At 55.4% G+C, this 18173-nt stretch overlaps 1 protein-coding gene across 1 annotated transcript in view; it reads right to left on the bottom strand.

Moving 5' to 3' along the window:
- SHISAL1 (shisa like 1) overlaps positions 1–18173 on the bottom strand; it is a 73949-nt gene that overhangs the window by 19594 nt on the left and 36182 nt on the right. The window contains exon 4 of the mRNA XM_063076396.1: positions 13804–14121. Within this exon, the coding sequence (XP_062932466.1) occupies positions 13804–14121 (318 nt within the window). The remainder of the gene's footprint in view (positions 1–13803; positions 14122–18173) is intronic.

The following is an 18173-nucleotide window of genomic DNA, read 5'->3' as shown; positions in this document are numbered from 1 at the left end:
TGCTTGTTAATTACTCACACGAGCTGGCATCTTTGTTTACACAGTATTACTGTGTTAGGGCATTTTAGTTAAGATTCCAAATCGCGGCCCGGTGGGGCAGTGTGGGTCTCCTCTGGGTGCAGGATTACAGGACCAGGATTGTCTGATGCTGGGCACCTAGCAGCTCGTCCCCGGGAACTAGGGCGCCAGGTTGCCGAGCTCCTTATGGGCACTGTCTCCTAACTCATGTTCACAGACAGGCTAACGGGCTTGTCCAAGCTGACAGGGCCTGTGGATCTGGCTAGCCAAACCCAAAGCCCTCACGCATCCTCTCACTGAGCTGCATCCTTGACTCAAGACATAAAACCTCACCCGAAACTCGGGCTGGAAGAGTGGCTGCAGACAGCCAGGCTCGGTTTGGCTCACTCTGGAAGTACGTTTTCAAGGTGATTTTCCCAAAACCTTCTCTAAGGTATATTCACCGTTTGGCTGAATACACTGATTTTTTTCCAAAGTTAGGTGGAGGGTCAGGATCTATTTTCTACACATCATGGACAGAGTTCCTCCAGGGCAGGGACATGCCTTTTTCATCTTTCTATTCTCAGCTCTTAACACAGGGCATGGCCCATGGCCAGCCCTCAATAAATGCCCATTGAATAAATGAGTGACTTAATGATGCACCCACACGACAAATACAGACTTTCAGAGGAGCAGCAGCAGGATGGAGATGGAGAGTTTGCAAAGGGGATGCCTGAGACATTTCCTCCGGGGACTGAAGACCCAGATGTGTGCTGAGAAGGTCCAGCCCATCTTTCTGCCTTCTTGTTGCCCTGCTTTGCCCTGGGAAGGACAAGGAGCTGGAAAGGCCGATGAGCTGACCTTCCAGAACCAACTTGCATCTTGTCCTGGCTCCCACTGCCCCGGATGCCTGTCTATGGGTGTCCCTGGAAACACTAGGATTCTGTTTTCATATGTGCGTAACAAACTCACAGCTGCTGGGTGGGGCAGGTGAGATAATCTGAGGTGGGACATACGCTAAGCGCTAAGCATTTGAACTACTACGTACACTGGCGTGCTGGTAACATTTAACGACCAACCAGTTCTCCAGTGTAAAAAGACCCTGATTTGTAGCATTTGCTGCCAATTTCCGTGGTATAAATACTGCCAACCCGCTATCCCTCAATGCAGAGGTGGGAAGAGGTTCACAGTAGCCACCATTACGTAGAGTTCCACTATACAGATACAGCAGATGCAGATAACCTCAAGAGCGCACACAACAGGAGATGTAGCAAAATAATTACGAAGGGGTGAGTTTTGAATATATATTACCTTTGTGGGAAATTTATTTAATTGTAAGTTGATACAATTTAATTTTTGATAGTGGCTGTGTTTAAAAACAGGCCCCCCAAATTCCTGAAATTTAAGATTTTGTGAGCCAGTGGGAGGAGGCCCCACCACTTACTGGATATGCTTATGGATTTGTTGTAATGTGTGTTAGGAAAAATACACCTCGTAAACCAAAGAGGATATTGCTTAGATCAAGTCTGAGCTTTCTGAAAAAGTGACTTGACTTAGTCAATTAAAAATGTATTAAGGAAACATTATGAGGGAGGTACTCAGACACAACGAACACCAAGGAAATGAAATTTCGAGAATAAACATTGCTTTATGGAAATGGTTTCAATTATCAACCGTCTTGGGGACACAGTAAAATAAATGGGCAACTCACAAGAGAAGAAATACAATTAATTAACAAATGAAAGGAAAGGTGTTCAACCTCACTAACGAAGACATAAAAATAAGGGCACCCCTTGCTGGAGAGGGTACCGAGCAGTGAATCAGGCATTCTCAGAAGCCACCGCCTGCGCGAATGAGGCCGGTGCTGGGGTGAGGAGCCATAAAACCGTCACACCCCTTGACTCAGGAATCTGCCTGCCTGGAATCTACCCAGAGGAAATAATTCAAAAGAAGGAAAGGCCATAAACACACAAAGGTGTTTGTGGCAGGCCCTTAATTTCTGGAGTGAGTTTCCCTCCCTTCCCCAACCCCCCAATGTTATTTGTTGTAATAAAAAAAAATTGTGCCCTGTATAAATGCCCTGCTGTAGGGAAATGGCTGAATTCACGCTGGCACATGGGATCTGTGCTATTGGGTAGGCGCTGAAATGATATTTAGAAAGATTAAGTAAAATCACAGGATAATGGCTAATGCAACGCTAAGCAAATAAATCAGAATGCAAACTTGTGCACATGTCACTGTCAGGAAAGTGTTAGAGCACATGCATCAGGAGGCAGAAAATACACAAAACAGGCATAGTGCATGTAGGAGTCTGTGTGGCTTTTCTTTTCCTTTCTATTTTTTACTCTTAAAACAATAGCCACAACAGTTATAACAATTAGCATTTATTGAGGCACGTGCCACATACCAGGCCCTGTTCTAATCCTCACAATTATCCTGGAAGGAGAGTCTACTTGTGTGCACTTTACTGATGGGGACATTGAGACTCAGGGAAATTAAATGCATTGCCCATGTTCCCCCACTGGCCCATGGAGTTCAGTTCTAAACCCAGCTCTGATCCTGCTCTGCAGCTCACCACTCTGCCAGCTTGCTAGAGTATGGCTGTGAGATTTCTGAAGTAAAACTGTAATAAAAATAAGCATGGGTGTTGTATTTTACCTGTTGTGCTGCCAGGTCCTCTGGGGGGGAGCGGTTTGCAGAGGAAGGAAACAGATGGTGAGCTGCCAGGTGGATGGGGGGGCACACCTGGCTGCCCCTCCTTGGGGCTCCAGGAGGATTGTGAAGGCTGGGAAAGACCTTCACAGCTGGTGCAAGAGAAAGGATGGAGACGCCGAGACCAAACAAAACTCAGCCTGCAACCCAACCAGGCACACACCAAAACAGTACTGTCATCTTGCTTAAACACCTGCGCAGTGGCCCACGAAGGAGCTGGCCAGGTCGGAACCCACGCTTGCCCAGTTGCTACTGGACCCAGGCCAGAGAGGGCTTGTTGTACTGATACCTGGAGCCCCAGACCTCACGTGCTTTGGGGCACACTTGGGATCCTGCCCCAGGGATGGGTGACTTGAACAGGGAACCCATGGTCATTGGGCAGCTATGCATCCAGCATGGGGCAGCGTGCTCTGCAGGCATCAACCCAGGGTTTAGCTCTCACAACGGGAGACATAAAGGCAGAGACGCTCCTCTTCCCAGTCCAAGAATGTGGGCTTTAGCGTTGGCCAGACCTGAGCATGAATTCCAGCTCAGCTGCTGCACAGCTCCAGGAGAGTCACTAAATCTCTCTCTGGGCCTCAGTTTCTCCACCGTAAAATGAGGCTCAGGAGGCCCAAGCTGCAGTGTTCTTGGGGAGATTAAATAGCACGATTTATTGCAGCTGGTGAGCTAAGTCCTCAATAAATAGGAGCTGCTATTATCAACAATAATGATGCAATTCATCCACCTGAGACTTACTGGGTGCCTTCTATGCAACAGGTGCAGGGCAGGAGCACTCATTCACACAACACATATTTATTGAGCACCTACTGTGCGCCAGGCACTGTTCAAAGTGTCAGGACATACCAATCCCAACTCTTTTGGGATTTCCTTCCAGCAGAAGACACAGACACCACACAAGAAAACAAACACGATTTCAGGTGGCGGCAAACACGATGAAGAAACTAAAGGAGGATAAGGGAAATAGAGAGAGTCGGGGAGGGGGGCGGCTGCTGCTGTTTTATAAACCTTGGCCAGGGAAGGCCTCTCTGATCAGGTGGCTCTGAGCAGAGTCCTGGGGGGAGGCAGAGACTGAGCTGTGCAAGTATGTGGGAGGGGAGTGGTCCAGGTAGGGGGAGCGGCAGGTGCAAAGGCCCTGGGGCAGAACAGCAGGGCAGCGGATGTGGCTGGAACAAGGCGGGGAGAGGACAGAGGGCCGGGTGGGCAGGTCATGTCAACCAGTGAAAGGGTTTCGTTCCTCTGTAAGTGAGAAGGGAGCCACCTGTGAGTTTGATTTATGTTCTACAAGACTCACTCTGCTGCTGTGGGGACAAAGGATAGCGGCAGGAGGACAAGTAGGAGGCTGTCGCCTCGGTCTGGGTGAGAGAAGATGCCTAAGGATGGCTGGTCTCGGTGGAGGGGCCAGTGCTGGCTTCTGGATTCATTTTCAAGGTGTTGCTGATAGGACTTGTGAAGTGGGAAGACAAGGAGGAGCCCTGGGTGGCTCCAAGATTCTGTCCTGAGGAGAGGGGAGGAGGAGGGGACGTGCAGAGGAGGGCACTGCCTGTGAGGACTCAGGCTTTGCACAGATGAGTGAGCCGGGAGTCAGGGGAGCGATACCAGCAGAGAAAGACTGGGAGGTAGATGAGACTGGACGAGATATGGGGCTGGCCGGGGTCCCCAGGGCAGGGTGGAAATGGAGAGAGAAGTTCAAAGAGGAAGTCCTGGGCTCACCAGTGTCCAAGGTCAGGGAGAGGCAGATGGAGAAGCAAGGGGGAGGGGGAGGGCGGCCAAGGAGGGGCTGGGAGCCACGACAGGGCAGTGCCCAGGACCGAGGGCTCCCAGGGACACCCCCCCATCTTCCTCAGTCCTTTCCCTCCTCTGGGACTTCACCCAAGCTGCTCTCTCTGCCTGGATGCCCACTTCTAGCAAACTCCTACTCATCCACTGAAACCCTTTCTGGGTGTCAGCTGCTCCTCCACTGGTACTTAGTGCAGAGGGTCATGGACCCTGGGGACAGCTGGCCACTGTCTTCAACACAGCCACGGATGGCAGGGGAGGCTGTGCATGCGATGCCAGGAAGAGACGAGACATGTGCAGGGTGGTTTCTGTGCACCAGGACCTCCCCACGCCTCCTCTCGTTAACCACATCATGCCTCGTGGAGCCAATCCCATCACACCTCTGTCCAGGTGAGAAGAGTTTGGTTAGGCCACCTGCTGGAGGCTCTCCAGCTATCACAAAACAGGGGAGGCAGGATCTGAACTCTGGTCCACCTGCCTCCATGAGCCTTTGCACCCAAGCACTGCTCTTCTGCCTGTAAAGAAACCAGAGCTTCACAGCAGGTGGAGTTGCTCAGACACACGAGCCAGCTTCCCGAGGGGTGGGTGCCCAACCTGTGGGCGGCACCTGGCCTGGGCAGGGGTGGGGGGGATTCAAATGGCAGGTGCTGTGTATCTGAAAAGCCTCTCATCCTGGAAGCCAGGGGACCCCGGGGCATGAGACAGAGGGACCCTCGGAGAGGTGGACAGAGAACCACTGTGGTGGAAAATTGGGAATCCCCAGTGGCCTGAGGCAGAAGGGGGTCAGGGAGTTTCAGACCGTCATCTGCTGGATGGACAATGAACGTGGCCCTTAAGAAAACTTCCCAGTGATGTGGGCAGTTGAACGTGACACAATGTTGAACTAAAAACCCAAGCCACATGATTTCACGTGCAGGGTGACATTGAAAACACGAAGCAACACAGTGACTAAAAGGAAAAGCTGGAGCAGAGAAGGCCTGCATCCGGGGCTAGGCCACTGGGTTTTCAGAATTCTCCAGCAAGTGGGGACTTCTGTGATGGAAAATTAAGCAGAAAAAGAAAGGAAACTGGGGCTATTCCTTGGGGGAATGCCGAAGAGAAGTGGGTACTACAACGGGGAGATAACACACAACAGCAGGAGGCACTGCGGCGCCACGGGCAGCCGGGGGCTGGCTCTGGGCAGCCAGCCTCTCCACGCACCTCCCACCCCCTCCCGGAGACCCCTGACTCTTTGGAGTTGGGGGAGGAGTCGAGATGTTGAGGGACCTGCCCAGGTCCCTGACTCCTGACAGGCAGACAGGGGGTTTGAGCTCTGGACTGCCCAGGGCTTTCCCTTGACTGCTGTGACCCGCCTCCTTCCACCTCGGTCCAACACCACAGCTGACCCCTCAGCACGAGTGGACGTCCCACCCACACAGACCCAGGTCACTTAGACATTCCTGCTCCTTCCTTCTGGATCCTGGAGGCTGGTGTGTCCTAATCACCCAGCCTGTTGCCTTGTGCTGGCCGAGGCATGAGGTCTCGGTTGTGGTCTCTCTCTGGGTTTTTGGTGGCCCTTGGGGCAGAGAAAAGGCAGAGAGAGAAAGAAAAGCCCCTGAGACCTTGGAGATGCTTCTGGCCTCTGTGGAATCTTGCCAGTAAAGGAGTTTCACTAGAAAAAAAAGTCCAACTGGCAGAACCCTGGGGTGCGCCCCGTTCTTGGATAGCTGCCCCTGCAGAGCCCCCAGGCCTGACCCCTCACCCAGGCCTTTGTGCGCGTGCTTCCTCATTCCAGGAATGCCCCCAGTTATTATTATCTTCTGCCTAATGCCTTCTCATCCTTGAAGATCATCCCAGCCGTCACCACCTCCAGGAAGCTCTCCCTGATGCCGACTGGCAGGAGTCCCCTCGGGGTTCCCTCCCATACAGCTGATCACTCACTGCCATTGTCTGCACCTGAGCTGACCCAACTCTGTGTCTGGGCGTCAGGCCCAGGGCAGGAGTGGGGGAAGATCAGCTCCTGTCCCTGTTCCGTTCCCGCATCCTCCTCCCTTCCCTGAGCCCTGCCCTCGGCCTTCCACTGCCCCCTTCTCTACCCATCAGCTGCCTCCCTTCCATTACCCTGGGGCTTGTCTTCTGACTCCCACCCTGCCCGCCCCCCTCTGGCACCCTGGCTGAGGGCACCGACAGCTGAGCAGCTCTCCACGCTGGTGGGAGCTGGAGCCAGACTGCCTCATTTCAAATGCTGACCACTGACCAGCTGGGTGACCCTGGACCAGTTACCTAACCGCCCTGTGCCTCAGTTTCCTCGTCCGTAAAATGGGGACTCATCAATTAAGTGTTTGAGTGCTGGGGACACAGTAGTGATCCAGGCAGACAAAAGGCTCCCTCTGACATTCTAGCAGGGTGGGGGCGGGGAATACAGGCACCCAGCCAGAGCGGTCGTGGGGACCTCTGGTTGTGCTTGTGTGCAAGGGTTGGCTGTTAAGAATTTATTTTAAATTTGCTCCCCACCACCAAAACCAAGCTTTTCCTCTTAACAAGTCCTCCTGCCCTTCTGCACTGAGAAGCCTGGCTCCCTGAGCCTCTGCACCTGCCCTCACTCAGGTACAAAGGGGCAGACCTGCTGGTTGGGGGCCAAGCGGGGGGGGGGTTCACAGTGGGGGGAGGGCAGGGAGAACCTCTGGAGCTGCTGCAAGTGTTCTGCTCGGGTCCTAGCGCACAGTAGGGCCTCAGTGTGTTGTGGTGATGTGAATCCCCATGGGGCAACAGTCAGCCACATCCAACATGCTGCAGAGGAAGCAGCACCGACTTCAGTCTGAGGAATGTCCCAGGGGTTGGGGCTGCATGCCAGCACCCTGGGGAGTCTGCATGGGTTGTGAACCACGGGTGGGCAGGGACAAGAGAAGAATCAGTATTCCCTGCAGCCCTACTGGGTGCCCCTCTTGACCTCTCATCACCACCACTGTCCAGAGATGGCACTGAGGCTCAGAGATGGGCCAGCAACTCATCCGAGGATACACAGCGGGTGGAGCCACTAGTTCTGGCCCCTTCTGTCCGCCCCCCACCCCACATGTGTGGGACTTCCTGGAGCGGCACTACTGAACGGACATCCTCCAGGATTTTCACCCAAACTGTGTGGACAAGATGAAAACAAGAAGAAATTGCAAAGGACAGGGTGTGTGCCTTCTCGGGTCCCAGCTGGGAAAGACAGGAATGGGAGGGGACAGTCCAGAGTTTCCCCGAGGATTTGAAACTCTATCCCTAATCAGGACACTATCTGCCTTCTCGCTTCTAATCATGGAAGTCTCTCTTGTATTTGATGTCACGCCAAGGAAATAAGATCTTTTGTCTTCTCCCTTTTTGGTCTTCTAATTTTCTGGAATTTCTTGCTGCTGGCCGACATCCTCCCTGCAGAAACCACACATCAAGGACTCTGGCTGCAGAGCTGGGAAGAAAGTGACCCGAGCTTCAGCAGGAGAAGGTTCTGGGACTGGGTGATCTCAAGGAGCAGACACGAATGAGTTCTGCAAAGAGCTTGAGGGTGTTCTAGGAGGAGGCAGGAGCCAGACTGGGGGGGACTGAGAGGGGTTCCTGCAGCCAGCCCCCCACTCACCTGTGCCCCAGTCCATCACCTGTGCTTCAGTCCCCTGAAGTCCCTCAGGGCCCAGTGAAACAGCCAAATGCTGCAGAGGAGCCCCCAGCTCTAACGGCCACTCTGTGGTCCTTGCAGTCCCTGGACGGGCAGCATCAGCACGTCCCAGGAGCTTTCTCCTGAGCTTGGAAAGCTTGCGAGGGCTCAGGGGCTGGGCAGCCTCCCCTCCTCCAGTCACTGTCCCACCCCCACCCCCACCCAGGCCTCTAGGCCTGGCCGGGGCCTCAGACCTCAGTGCAGGTTTTGAAGGATGAATAGGAGTCCCCAGGGTGATACTGAAGGAGAGCATTCTGGAAATGCTGGGAAACTCCTATGCAACCTTCAAAGCAAAGGCAGGGAGATGTGACTTGGTAAGAGATTCGAGGGGGACAAGGCTGGAGTGGAAGGTGTGAGGCTGCAGTGGGGTGGGTGGGAAGGGGCCCCAAGGCAGCAGGGGCCAGGTGGCAGTTGGCTCGGGGATATGAGCCTGGGAGACCCTGGCTCAAGCCCACAGATTTACTGTGTGGCCTTGGGCAAATCACTTACCCTCTCTGGGCCTGTGTTTGCTCATCTGTGAAAGGGGGTGATAAGCCCTGCTGAGCTTAGTTCCCAGGGTGGGAGTTTCAAGAGTCTGTGGAAATACTAATGGGGGGTGTCTAAAAGTTGAGCACTACCCATGGTTCCTGGCACACACTACTTGTCCCTGCCAGTGGGGTGGGGAGGGCAGAGCAAGCCACCGAGGGCCTCAGGGCCAGGCTACAAGTGAGGCCCTCACTGGGGGATGCAGAGTTTGGATGAACCAGAGGGAGGCAGGGACAATAAGGGGTGGAGCTGGGGGTCCCAGGAGGCGTCCAGCACCTCATCCAGTCTTCACAGCTTCATTGTGAGGTCAGGCCTGCAATTGTCCCCATATTACAGACGAAGAAACTGAGGCTCAGACATGGTAGGCTCAGGGTCGAGCAGGTTGTGCAGAGCAGAGCTGGGGCTCAAAGCCAGTTAGGTGCGTGATGTGAGCCACTGCTCGTTCCCCTGGATACACAACAGCACAGCGGCCAGAGCGCCAGCCCTCCAGCCGCTCTGACATCGGAGGGCACAGGCAGCTCCCCACACCGCCCCCTCGTCTTCTCCTTTCTCCCAACAATGGCCAGTGGGGTGGACACTGGCAGTGAAGTCATGAGACCTGAGAAGTCAGTGTGAGGTGGCCCAGGACTGCTCTGCTGAGGTGACAGAGGTGAGCTCAGCCCAGACCCTGCCCTGAGACCACCTGTGCTAACACTCCTGCCCTGTCAGTCAAACAGGATATGCTGAGCACCTACTATGTGCTGGGCCTTGAACATGACAGACACTGGAGATCTGCCCAAGGCTTGTGTCCTGGCCGTGGGGACCAGCACGTCATGGCATCGGAAACAATTAAGTGATGGGTTTCTCAGCAGGTGGAAGGTGCTGGGGCAAAACGAAGACCAGGGAGCACGGCGGGGGCCGGGCCTGGCCCTGGCTGGGTGACCGCGGGCCTGGCTGGGTGATGGAGGGCGGGGGAGGACAGGCACATAGCCGGGGACTGCCTGAGTCCTGCCACACTGGGAACTGAGCGTGGAAGTGAGCAAGTAGGGCCCCAGTGGCTGCAGAAGTTCCCCACGCTTGGGAGAAAACCCAGAAACTGCAGCGTGCAAAGGGGGCACTGTTCAGTGCAGAAGGGCACTGTGTTGCCAGGGTGTCATGTCGCCAGGTGCCTGCAGGCCACACGGGGCTCCCAGCCCTCAGTTGTGGTCCTGGCTACTTTCAGAAGGAAACGAGCCAGGGGAGTCTGGGGCGGACACCAGAGGACACTGGGTCTGGAGAATTTGAGCAGGAAACTTCGTAGTCTGAGTTCATTATCTGCTAAATGAAGGAAAAAGCCCCACTTCCCTGTGAAATTAAATAAAGGCAGCCACGCTTCGTCCTCATCGGATCCACTGACCCTCCAGTCAGCTCCATTTCGGTGAAATACGACGGGGCGGGGGACAGGGGAGTGGCGTGCACAGCCCCATCTGCATGTGATGTGATTTGGCGCCTGGCTGCCTCGCGGCCGGCGGGGAAATCACATTTCCCGTGATGGAGATTGATGGAGTGTGTGTCTGCCGAGACCAAGAGGCGGGGAACTGCGCGAGGATGCACCACTGCCCCCAGGGTCCTTCATAGTGCTGTTTAAGCAGCTGCTTAGGGGCTTCCTCGCCCCCTCACCCACCCAGCCCCAGGGGTTTCTGATGAGAGGCTGAGCTGGCCCCAGCTGGGGGAGCCAAGGACCACGAGGCCGACCCCAGAGGTCTGCCACGTCCCCCTCTCTGCCTCCCCAGCTCCAGCATCTGCTCCCTGCCAGGCCCTCCCAGGGTGGGTGGCCTGGAGAGGGGCATCTGCAGCAGGGCATCTGCAGCAGTCCTTAGGCCTCTGCCTCCAGGTGCCTATACTAACCCCTGCTGCAGCGTCCTGGGGACAGGGGTAGGAGCGTCCTGGGGAGTTGGGGTAGCCCTGCCCTCTGGCACAGCTGACTCTCCTGCTGTTGCACCACCTCCCCGCCCTGTCCAGCTGGTGAACTGGCCTCCTGCCTCAGTTTCTCCTGGAGAGGTCTTTGACCCACTGCTTGGCTCTCACTCAGCCTCCCCAGGGGCAGCCGAACCTAACACAGAGAGTCCAGGAACACGGCGGGGAGTGTGCGTCTGCAGCCCTCTCCCTTCCCTGTTCCCCCAGCTGGGGCAGGAGAAACTGGGTGGTGGGCCTCCAGGAGCTGGAGCAGGTGGGCTCATCTACAAAATAAAGAGCTGGGACGGGGGAGAGGAGCAAGAGAGAGAAGCCACAGAGCTGGGCTCAGAAGAGAGCTCTAGAGACGGTAGCAGACAGGGGGAGACATTTGGGGAGCACTTTGGTCAGCAGGAGGCTCCTGACACGGGCATGCGGGGAACAGAAGCCTTTCAAGTCGTTCGATGAGAATTAAAGGCCATCCCTGGCCACAGGTGCCTTGCTGGGACACTTCCCGACACAACCGAGTAGGCTGTGAAGCACTGGTGATGACCATTTGCTGAGTGGTTCCATCAACCGTGACACCACACTGAGGCCGGGCCACGTGGGGTCACAGTCAGAAGCCCTCCCTGGCCGTGGTTATGGGAATGTCCTGTGTCCCACAGCTCCTCAAGGCCCCCCCCGAGGAGGACCCCGGAATGGCAGAGAAGCGGGGTCCACCTGGCTCTCCAAGCCCACCTTCCTCTCCCCTTGCTTCCTCAGTTGGCAAAACTGAAGCCCGAAAAGGAAGCCCCTTGCCCAAAGTCGACTGGAAGGTACCTTGTGAATCCAGCCAGTGAACTTCTTCTGCATCACATCCTTGTAGGTAGTTTTTTTTTTTTTTTTTAAAGATGACCGGTAAGGGGATCTTAATCCTTGACTTGATGTTGTCAGCACCACGCTCTCCCAAGTGAGCCACGGGCCAGCCCCCTCATAGGTTTTTGATGGTCGCTTTTGGAACAAATGCTCACTTGGTTATGAGAACACCTCCCAAGCCCTCACATTTGAGAATCAGGAAGGACACAAAGAGCTACTGAGTTCCACCATTAAATGTCTCCCATGTAACTTGGGGCTCCACACGTCATTCAGATATTATGAATTCAGGCACAAGCCCAGCAAGCTTGGCAAACTCTTTCCCTCTCTACAGCAGTTCAAGATGTCCTTGAACTCTGTATCCCGATGGCATAGCACAGTGCCTCGCACACAGCAGGCCTACAATATGTGCTTGTTGGTGGAAAGCAATGCGGACAGCAGGGAGGCTGCAGAGACAGGCAAAGGTTCACAGCAAGGGTGAGACCGGAGCGCTGTCGGAACAGACAGTGACTCGGGAGGTAGAGCGTGCCCGGCCTGCTCAGGGCAGGCCAGCTGCCCCCAGGTTCTACATGCAAGGTGCTGGCAACCTCCAGTATCCTCTCGGCCAGGGCACGGGAGGCAGGCGCACGCGAAAGAGAGAAGTGTGCAGGGAACGGGGGGAATCGTTGTTTAAGTGGTAGATTTTCAGCTCTCAAAAAAGCCTGACTACTCAGAAAGACATTTTCAAGTGGTTCCCAAACTGTGGTACCTACAGGCATCACCTGCAGAGATTCTTGGTCAGGAAACTGGCTCTTCAGACTGACAAACACCCCAGGACTGTCTGCCGCAAGAAATCCACATTTCAGGAGCACCCCCTCCTCCAATCGGGTCTGGCCAACAGATGTTTCACTGTCTGTAGCTTTGCTGTGGGTCTGTGTCTCACCTCCCCACCCTTGGAGGGGTGGGGACTGACCCTCTCCTCCACCCATTGCCTCTGCATCCCCAGGAGCCTGGCACTGGCCTTGCCCAGAGGACCTGCTCAGTCATCACTTGTCAGGTCAAGACAAGCAGGGCCATGTCTTTGCCTTTTGCATAATGGATGGGGCAATTATTTAATCAATAAGCCCAGGCTGATATAAGTAGATCTTATTAATTATTGACGTCATTCATTACTGAAAAGTTTACTAACTGTTAACTATTTAAGTGATCATGAACTAGCTCGGTTGCACCTCTAGAGAGGAGGTGGCAAAAGTTAACTGAGCACGTGCTATGTGCCAGATGCTTTATTTAATCCTCAGGACAATCCCAGGAGAGGGGGCACACGTAACAGGCCCAAAGTCAAGAAGCTGGTAAATGGCAGAGCTGGGACCTGAACCCAGGTCACACTACCTACAAAGCTCATGGACTTGACCCCAGTGGTCACTGTGCTTGTGCACCCCACCAGCAGGGTCTCTGGGATGGAGCTTGCAGCCCGGGCTGGGCATTGTGATGTCATGGGATGATCTGCCCTGAGCCCTGTGTGCCCTTGACTGCAGCTCAGTGCCACAGAGTGTCTAAACCTTACACTCAACCCAGTGACTTGGGAATCTACTCAGTCTGGCTCCTGTTCTCAGTGCTGACCAGCCTCACAATGGGTTCCTGTTCCAAAATGCACAGACCCTCCCCTCTCCATCCAACTCTGGTGCTGCGCTGCCAGGGCCACCTGAGGTTAGGTCGTGCCCCCCACCCCCCACCCCAGACATGGGAGCTGCAGTAGATGAGGCCAGATCTGAATGCACCCCTTGCGCAGGGTAACTGGGCTTTTCTGGAGCAGCCACCCAACAAGGCCAAGCCTCTGAGATCCCACCTCCCTTTCCAGCCTCCTTCCTTTCCCCTGAGCCATCACTGAACAGCCATCCAGCTCACCTCAGATGCCCTTATGGGACTCAAGGTATGTACAGGTAAGGAACCAAGTAATCTGTTTATTTTCTAACCTCATGCTGAAAAATCTTCTCCTCCAGTCCTGGACAGACTGATTTGCTTCCTTTGACCGACTCTAAAAACGTGGAAAGCCCTCTAATTTCCCCTTTTGCCTTGATAGCTAGGAAACACAAAAGTCTATTTAATGATCAGTGGTAATAACTCGCGCTATGTTCTAAGTGCAAAGAGCTTGCAAGCTTTGCTTCTAAGCTGTGTCTCCACTTCTCATTTTGACGTTCCTGCCCAGGCACGTATATGCAACCATGGGCAGCTTCAAATCCTTCTTGGCAAACAGTAAGATAGGCAAATCATCAGGAAACTGGCGAGCCAAATACAGCAGCAATAATGATCAAATATTTTCCAAGCTCACCAAAGACAAGGGACCCAAATTGGCCTGGGCCTCGATCGCCCCCACTCACCAGGCAGACGAACTCTGGAAGGTCATCAGTGGTGGGCTGTGCGTGTCTCCCTGCAGCGTGTGCACAGCCTGGGGGGCTGGCGGCAGGGGGCCTGGGGGAGGCTGGGGCTGCGGGGCCAGCTGCCCCGGTCGAGGGGCCCGAGCAGGGTTCCCCCACCGCCGGGGGTCCTGTTTCATCCACCGTCCGTGGATGCCCCACCGTGCCAGGTAAACCTTGCAAACGTCGTAGTTCATGGCCGAGTAGTACAGAAGATCCAGAAACAGCAGCATCAGCACGAAGAAGCCGTAGATCCACACACCCAGCAAGGCGGTGTAGTTGCTGGGGAAAGACAGAGGCACTGAGCAAGCCGAGGACAGCGACCCCATCGGTGGGGCTGATTAGACAACACAGTTCAGGGGCTACTGTGGGGTCCCAGAGAGGAGGGGTGACGAGCTTCTCTGGGGGGTGGGAGACTGGCCCCCTGTCCTGCGCCTGCCCTGCTGGCCTCCTTCCCTGGAATCCACTGCCCTGTGCCCTGTCCTGCCTGAGCATCTCCCCAGGACCCCACCCAAGTCCTCAGGCTGGGATCCCCGAGGGTCTCACACTGTTAGGTGCTTTGGAAGGAATTCTGAGCCAGGCATCCAGGCTCCCATGATGTGGCAGCCCCTCTTTCATCCCATGCCTCCCCCCTGCACCTTGACCTGCCAGCCATCTCCCATGGTCGCCCCCCACTTGCCCGATGCTTTCGCTCCATCCCTGATCACCTGACCCCCTGCGAGCTCCTCCTCAGGGCAAATGAAGGGGGCCTGTTGTCCTAGAACAAACCAACCCAAGGACCAGAGCCATAAGCCCCTGCCCCCCAGCGTCTGCACTGGGCACCCCACACGCTGCCTGGAACCCAGATGGTGCTCCCCCTCCGGGGCCAGCTCCCTTCCAGACTTTCCAGACTGCCCTGCTTCTCTGTCTGTCTGTCTGTCTCTCAGAATTTTCTTCTCAGAAGCCCAGGAAACAGGGCATCAGCTCAGCTGCCCTCCCACACCTCAGCTGTCACTGGTCTCCTCTGTTGCACCAGCCGTCTGTTTTCCAGATCCTCTTCTCTCCTCTGCTCCCCTCCCCCAGGGGTCCCCTTCACTCAGACTGTGCACAGCTGGGGTTCTCAGAGACCCCAACATCATTTCTCTTATTCATTCACCCAGCATCTCCCCACTGAGGGCTGCTCTTTCCTCCCTAAACAGAAGTGTCAAAAGCCCCTGGAGGGTTTTGAGCTGCAAATGTTCCGGTTCTGGCCTCTGGCTCTTCACAGAAGAGCACGCCGGCCGCCCCCACACTGGGCTGTGCCTCCAGCCTGGGCAGCCCTCTCCATTGCCCCGCCTCCTTCCCCGGAAGCCTTCCAGACACCTGCCCTTCCTGCATGGCTGGGGCGAGCTCCTCCTCTGGCCCAAGCTCTCAGTGTCCCTTGAACCCAGCCCCCAGCACCCGGGTGTGCCTGTTCCTCTCCCCAGCTAGGCTGGGGTCTGAGTCCCCTCAACCGTGTGCCCAGGGTGGGCTGTGTCCCGAGCTTGCCACTGCAGCTGGGGCTGCGAGCTCCAAACAGTCCTCGCCAGGGACTGCGGCCATGAAAAGGTACCAGTTTATTAATCACTCAATGCCGCCTCCATGTGCTCCCTGCCTCAGGCATCTGTTCCGGTGGGTGTGCACCGGTGGGTGTCGGGGAGGAGCACTGTCAGGCCTGAGGAGCAGGCCAGTGTCCAGCCTGCATACGCCTTCTCCAGGGAGGAATCTGCCCTGGCTGTCACCCAGACAGGGCTCCTCGGGTACGGTAGGTCCCTCAGACCCTGTCTGAAGCTGGGGGCAGGTGCCAGTCTGGAGCCTGGAGACCCGGTTGTGGTTCCTCCTTATCCCAGCTTTGCTGTGTGGCCTGTGAGGACTCCTGCCTGTCTCTGGGCCTGGAGGAGATGACCATGTCTCAGCTCTCAGCCTCTGTCTGTCCCAGCTCTGCCTGTCTCTGGGCCTGGAGGAGATGACCTCTCCCAGTCTCTGCTCCCGGGCTCTGGCTCTTCCCAGTCTTGGTTCAGCCCTGGCTCCAGCCATGGCCTCTGTAGCAAGATGGGGGCTGCTCCCCGTGGACTCCTCCAGCCCCTACCGGCGCCAGGCCCAGGGCCAAGGCAGCTCACTTCGCTCTCTGCCCGGAATGCCTTCCCTCCCCTCACTTGGCCCAGTTCTTGGCCTGAAGACTCAGCCTGGGAGCCTGGGGGCCCCTAGTGAGGGGGGGCTCTACATGTCCTGAGAACTTAATATGGAGCAGCCATAGGGCAGGTGGTCAGGGCTTAGTATCTGCTTGAGGATTGAGTAAGTGGACAATTGCACATCACTGCAGCCCTTGCTCCCTCCTGTGGCCCCACCTCCCAGCCACCACCTCCATGAAGCCTGCAGCGTTGCTTATGCTAAGGTGTGAAAGACTGACAGCCAGGCTCTGAGCTGCCTTACTTTAAGGGGACACTAGCTTTGCCTGGAGGCATCTGGACGTAGAGTTCCTGCCAGGGAAAAGAGGCCAGCCAGCAGCCCAATGCAGCATGCTGGGGAAAGAGTCCTGGGGAAGATGTCCACATGGACAGAGGAGGCGGGCCTGGCCCCAGCCCCGGGCCCTCCTGCTTTCCCAGCATCCTCTCTCCTGTAGCCCCCACAGACTTGCTCTGAGCGCCAGGCCTTTCCTCGGTGGTTCCCATGGAAGCAGCCTCGGGGGCGAGGGAGGTGGAGCGGGCAGGGGGAGATGGGGCAGCTGTTTGCAGGTGCTGTCCATCAGAAGGGAATCCGTGACACCAGCTGGGGGGTGGTGGCCGGGCCACAGGCTGGCCTTGAACCACGGGGACTAAGACACAATAAAAGTAACAGCTGATGCTAATTCTCCTGCTTTACACACGAGCCCATGTAATGCTCTCAGCAACCATGGAAAGAAATATTACCATCATCATCCCTGTTCTACAGATGGAAAATTGAGGCTCAGAGGAATTAAGAGACTTGTCTAAGATCTCACAGCCATTAAGTGGCAGAACCAGAATTAGAACTCAGCAGTTGAGCTTGAAAGTGTGCATTCCCAACCACTGCACTACACTGCCATGGATCAGTGCCACCCGCATTCTCAGAGTAGACAAGCTGCCTCCAGCTTGATGGCGCTCCTGCCTCCAGGCCTTTGTGCACGCTGCTCCCTATCTTCTGTGCACCCCGCTGGCCCTGCTCCCATGTCCCAGCTCAGTTAGCGCCTCCTCCAGGAAGCCTTCCTTGATGCCTGGTGTCAGGTCCAACCCCTCCCCTGGCCTCCCAAAGCCCCTGGGTTTTCCAGAACACAGTTGTTTTTTTTTCTGTTTTGTAAGGTTGTCTGCCTCTTGGGATTGGGAAGTCCTTGAGCACGTGATTGGGGTCCAACTTGTCTTTGTGTGCCCAGCACGGGGCTCCTAATCTAATAATGTTCCTGAAGCCCTGAGTGAGAAGCTAGTATCCTCATTCTACAGATGAAGATGTGAAGCCCAGAGAGGCAAAGTCACTTGCCCAAATCTACACAGTTGATAAGTAGCAACGCTGGGATTTGAACCCAGGTCCATCTGACCTCAGAGTGTGCTGAATCTTGGGAAAATTCCAAGGTCAAGTCTAAGACAGCTGCCAGAGAGGGATTTTCCTGCATCTGCTAGGCATGCCCAGCTGTCCTGGCTCATCCCCTACCAGGAATGGAGGACGATCCAGCTCTCCCTCCTTCGAGCACCTGCATCTCAGTGTGTCATGTCATTGTGTGCACATGTACTCCCGGGCCTGCAGCACACACGGGACCTGCTGCCCTCCAGTCACCCTTGCTGCTGGAGAAAGGGGGAACCTGTCTGCAGGAGGTGCTGCCTTCACCGACTCTCACTTCACTGCTGAGGAGCCACCCTGGAGGTGGCCATGGACACTGTCCCCAGGCAGCTCTCCTGCCTCCATGCCTGCCCTTCCCATGGCCAGCCAGCTGGAGGACTCGGTTTAAAAAGTTTTTTTAAAATCTAATTTAAAGTATGTGATCTGAAAATTGATTCCATCCAGATGCAGGGGTCTTTGTTGTGTGTGCGTGTGCGTGTGTGTGTGTGCGTGCGTGCGTGCGTGCGTGCGTGCGTGTGTGTGTGTGTGTGTGTGTGTGTTGTAAATGGAAGAAGATAAAAAATTGAAGCTGTTTTACAGGGCAAGATGTGAAGCCAGCCAAAGCCACAGATACAAATTTTTCAGTGTATTTTGGGATATGTTATGGATTCAATTCTTTTGGTGTTCCCCAAGCAATAAGCAAAACCTTCTCTGATGGAGAATCTCACTAAGTATCTTCCTGGGGCCAGGAGCAGACCCATCAGCAGGCAGAGTAGCTGCAGCCAGGG

Source organism: Cynocephalus volans, chromosome 12 (genome assembly GCF_027409185.1).
Source record: "Cynocephalus volans isolate mCynVol1 chromosome 12, mCynVol1.pri, whole genome shotgun sequence".
Taxonomy (NCBI): domain Eukaryota; kingdom Metazoa; phylum Chordata; class Mammalia; order Dermoptera; family Cynocephalidae; genus Cynocephalus; species Cynocephalus volans.
This window is presented reverse-complemented; position numbering and strand designations above follow the sequence as displayed.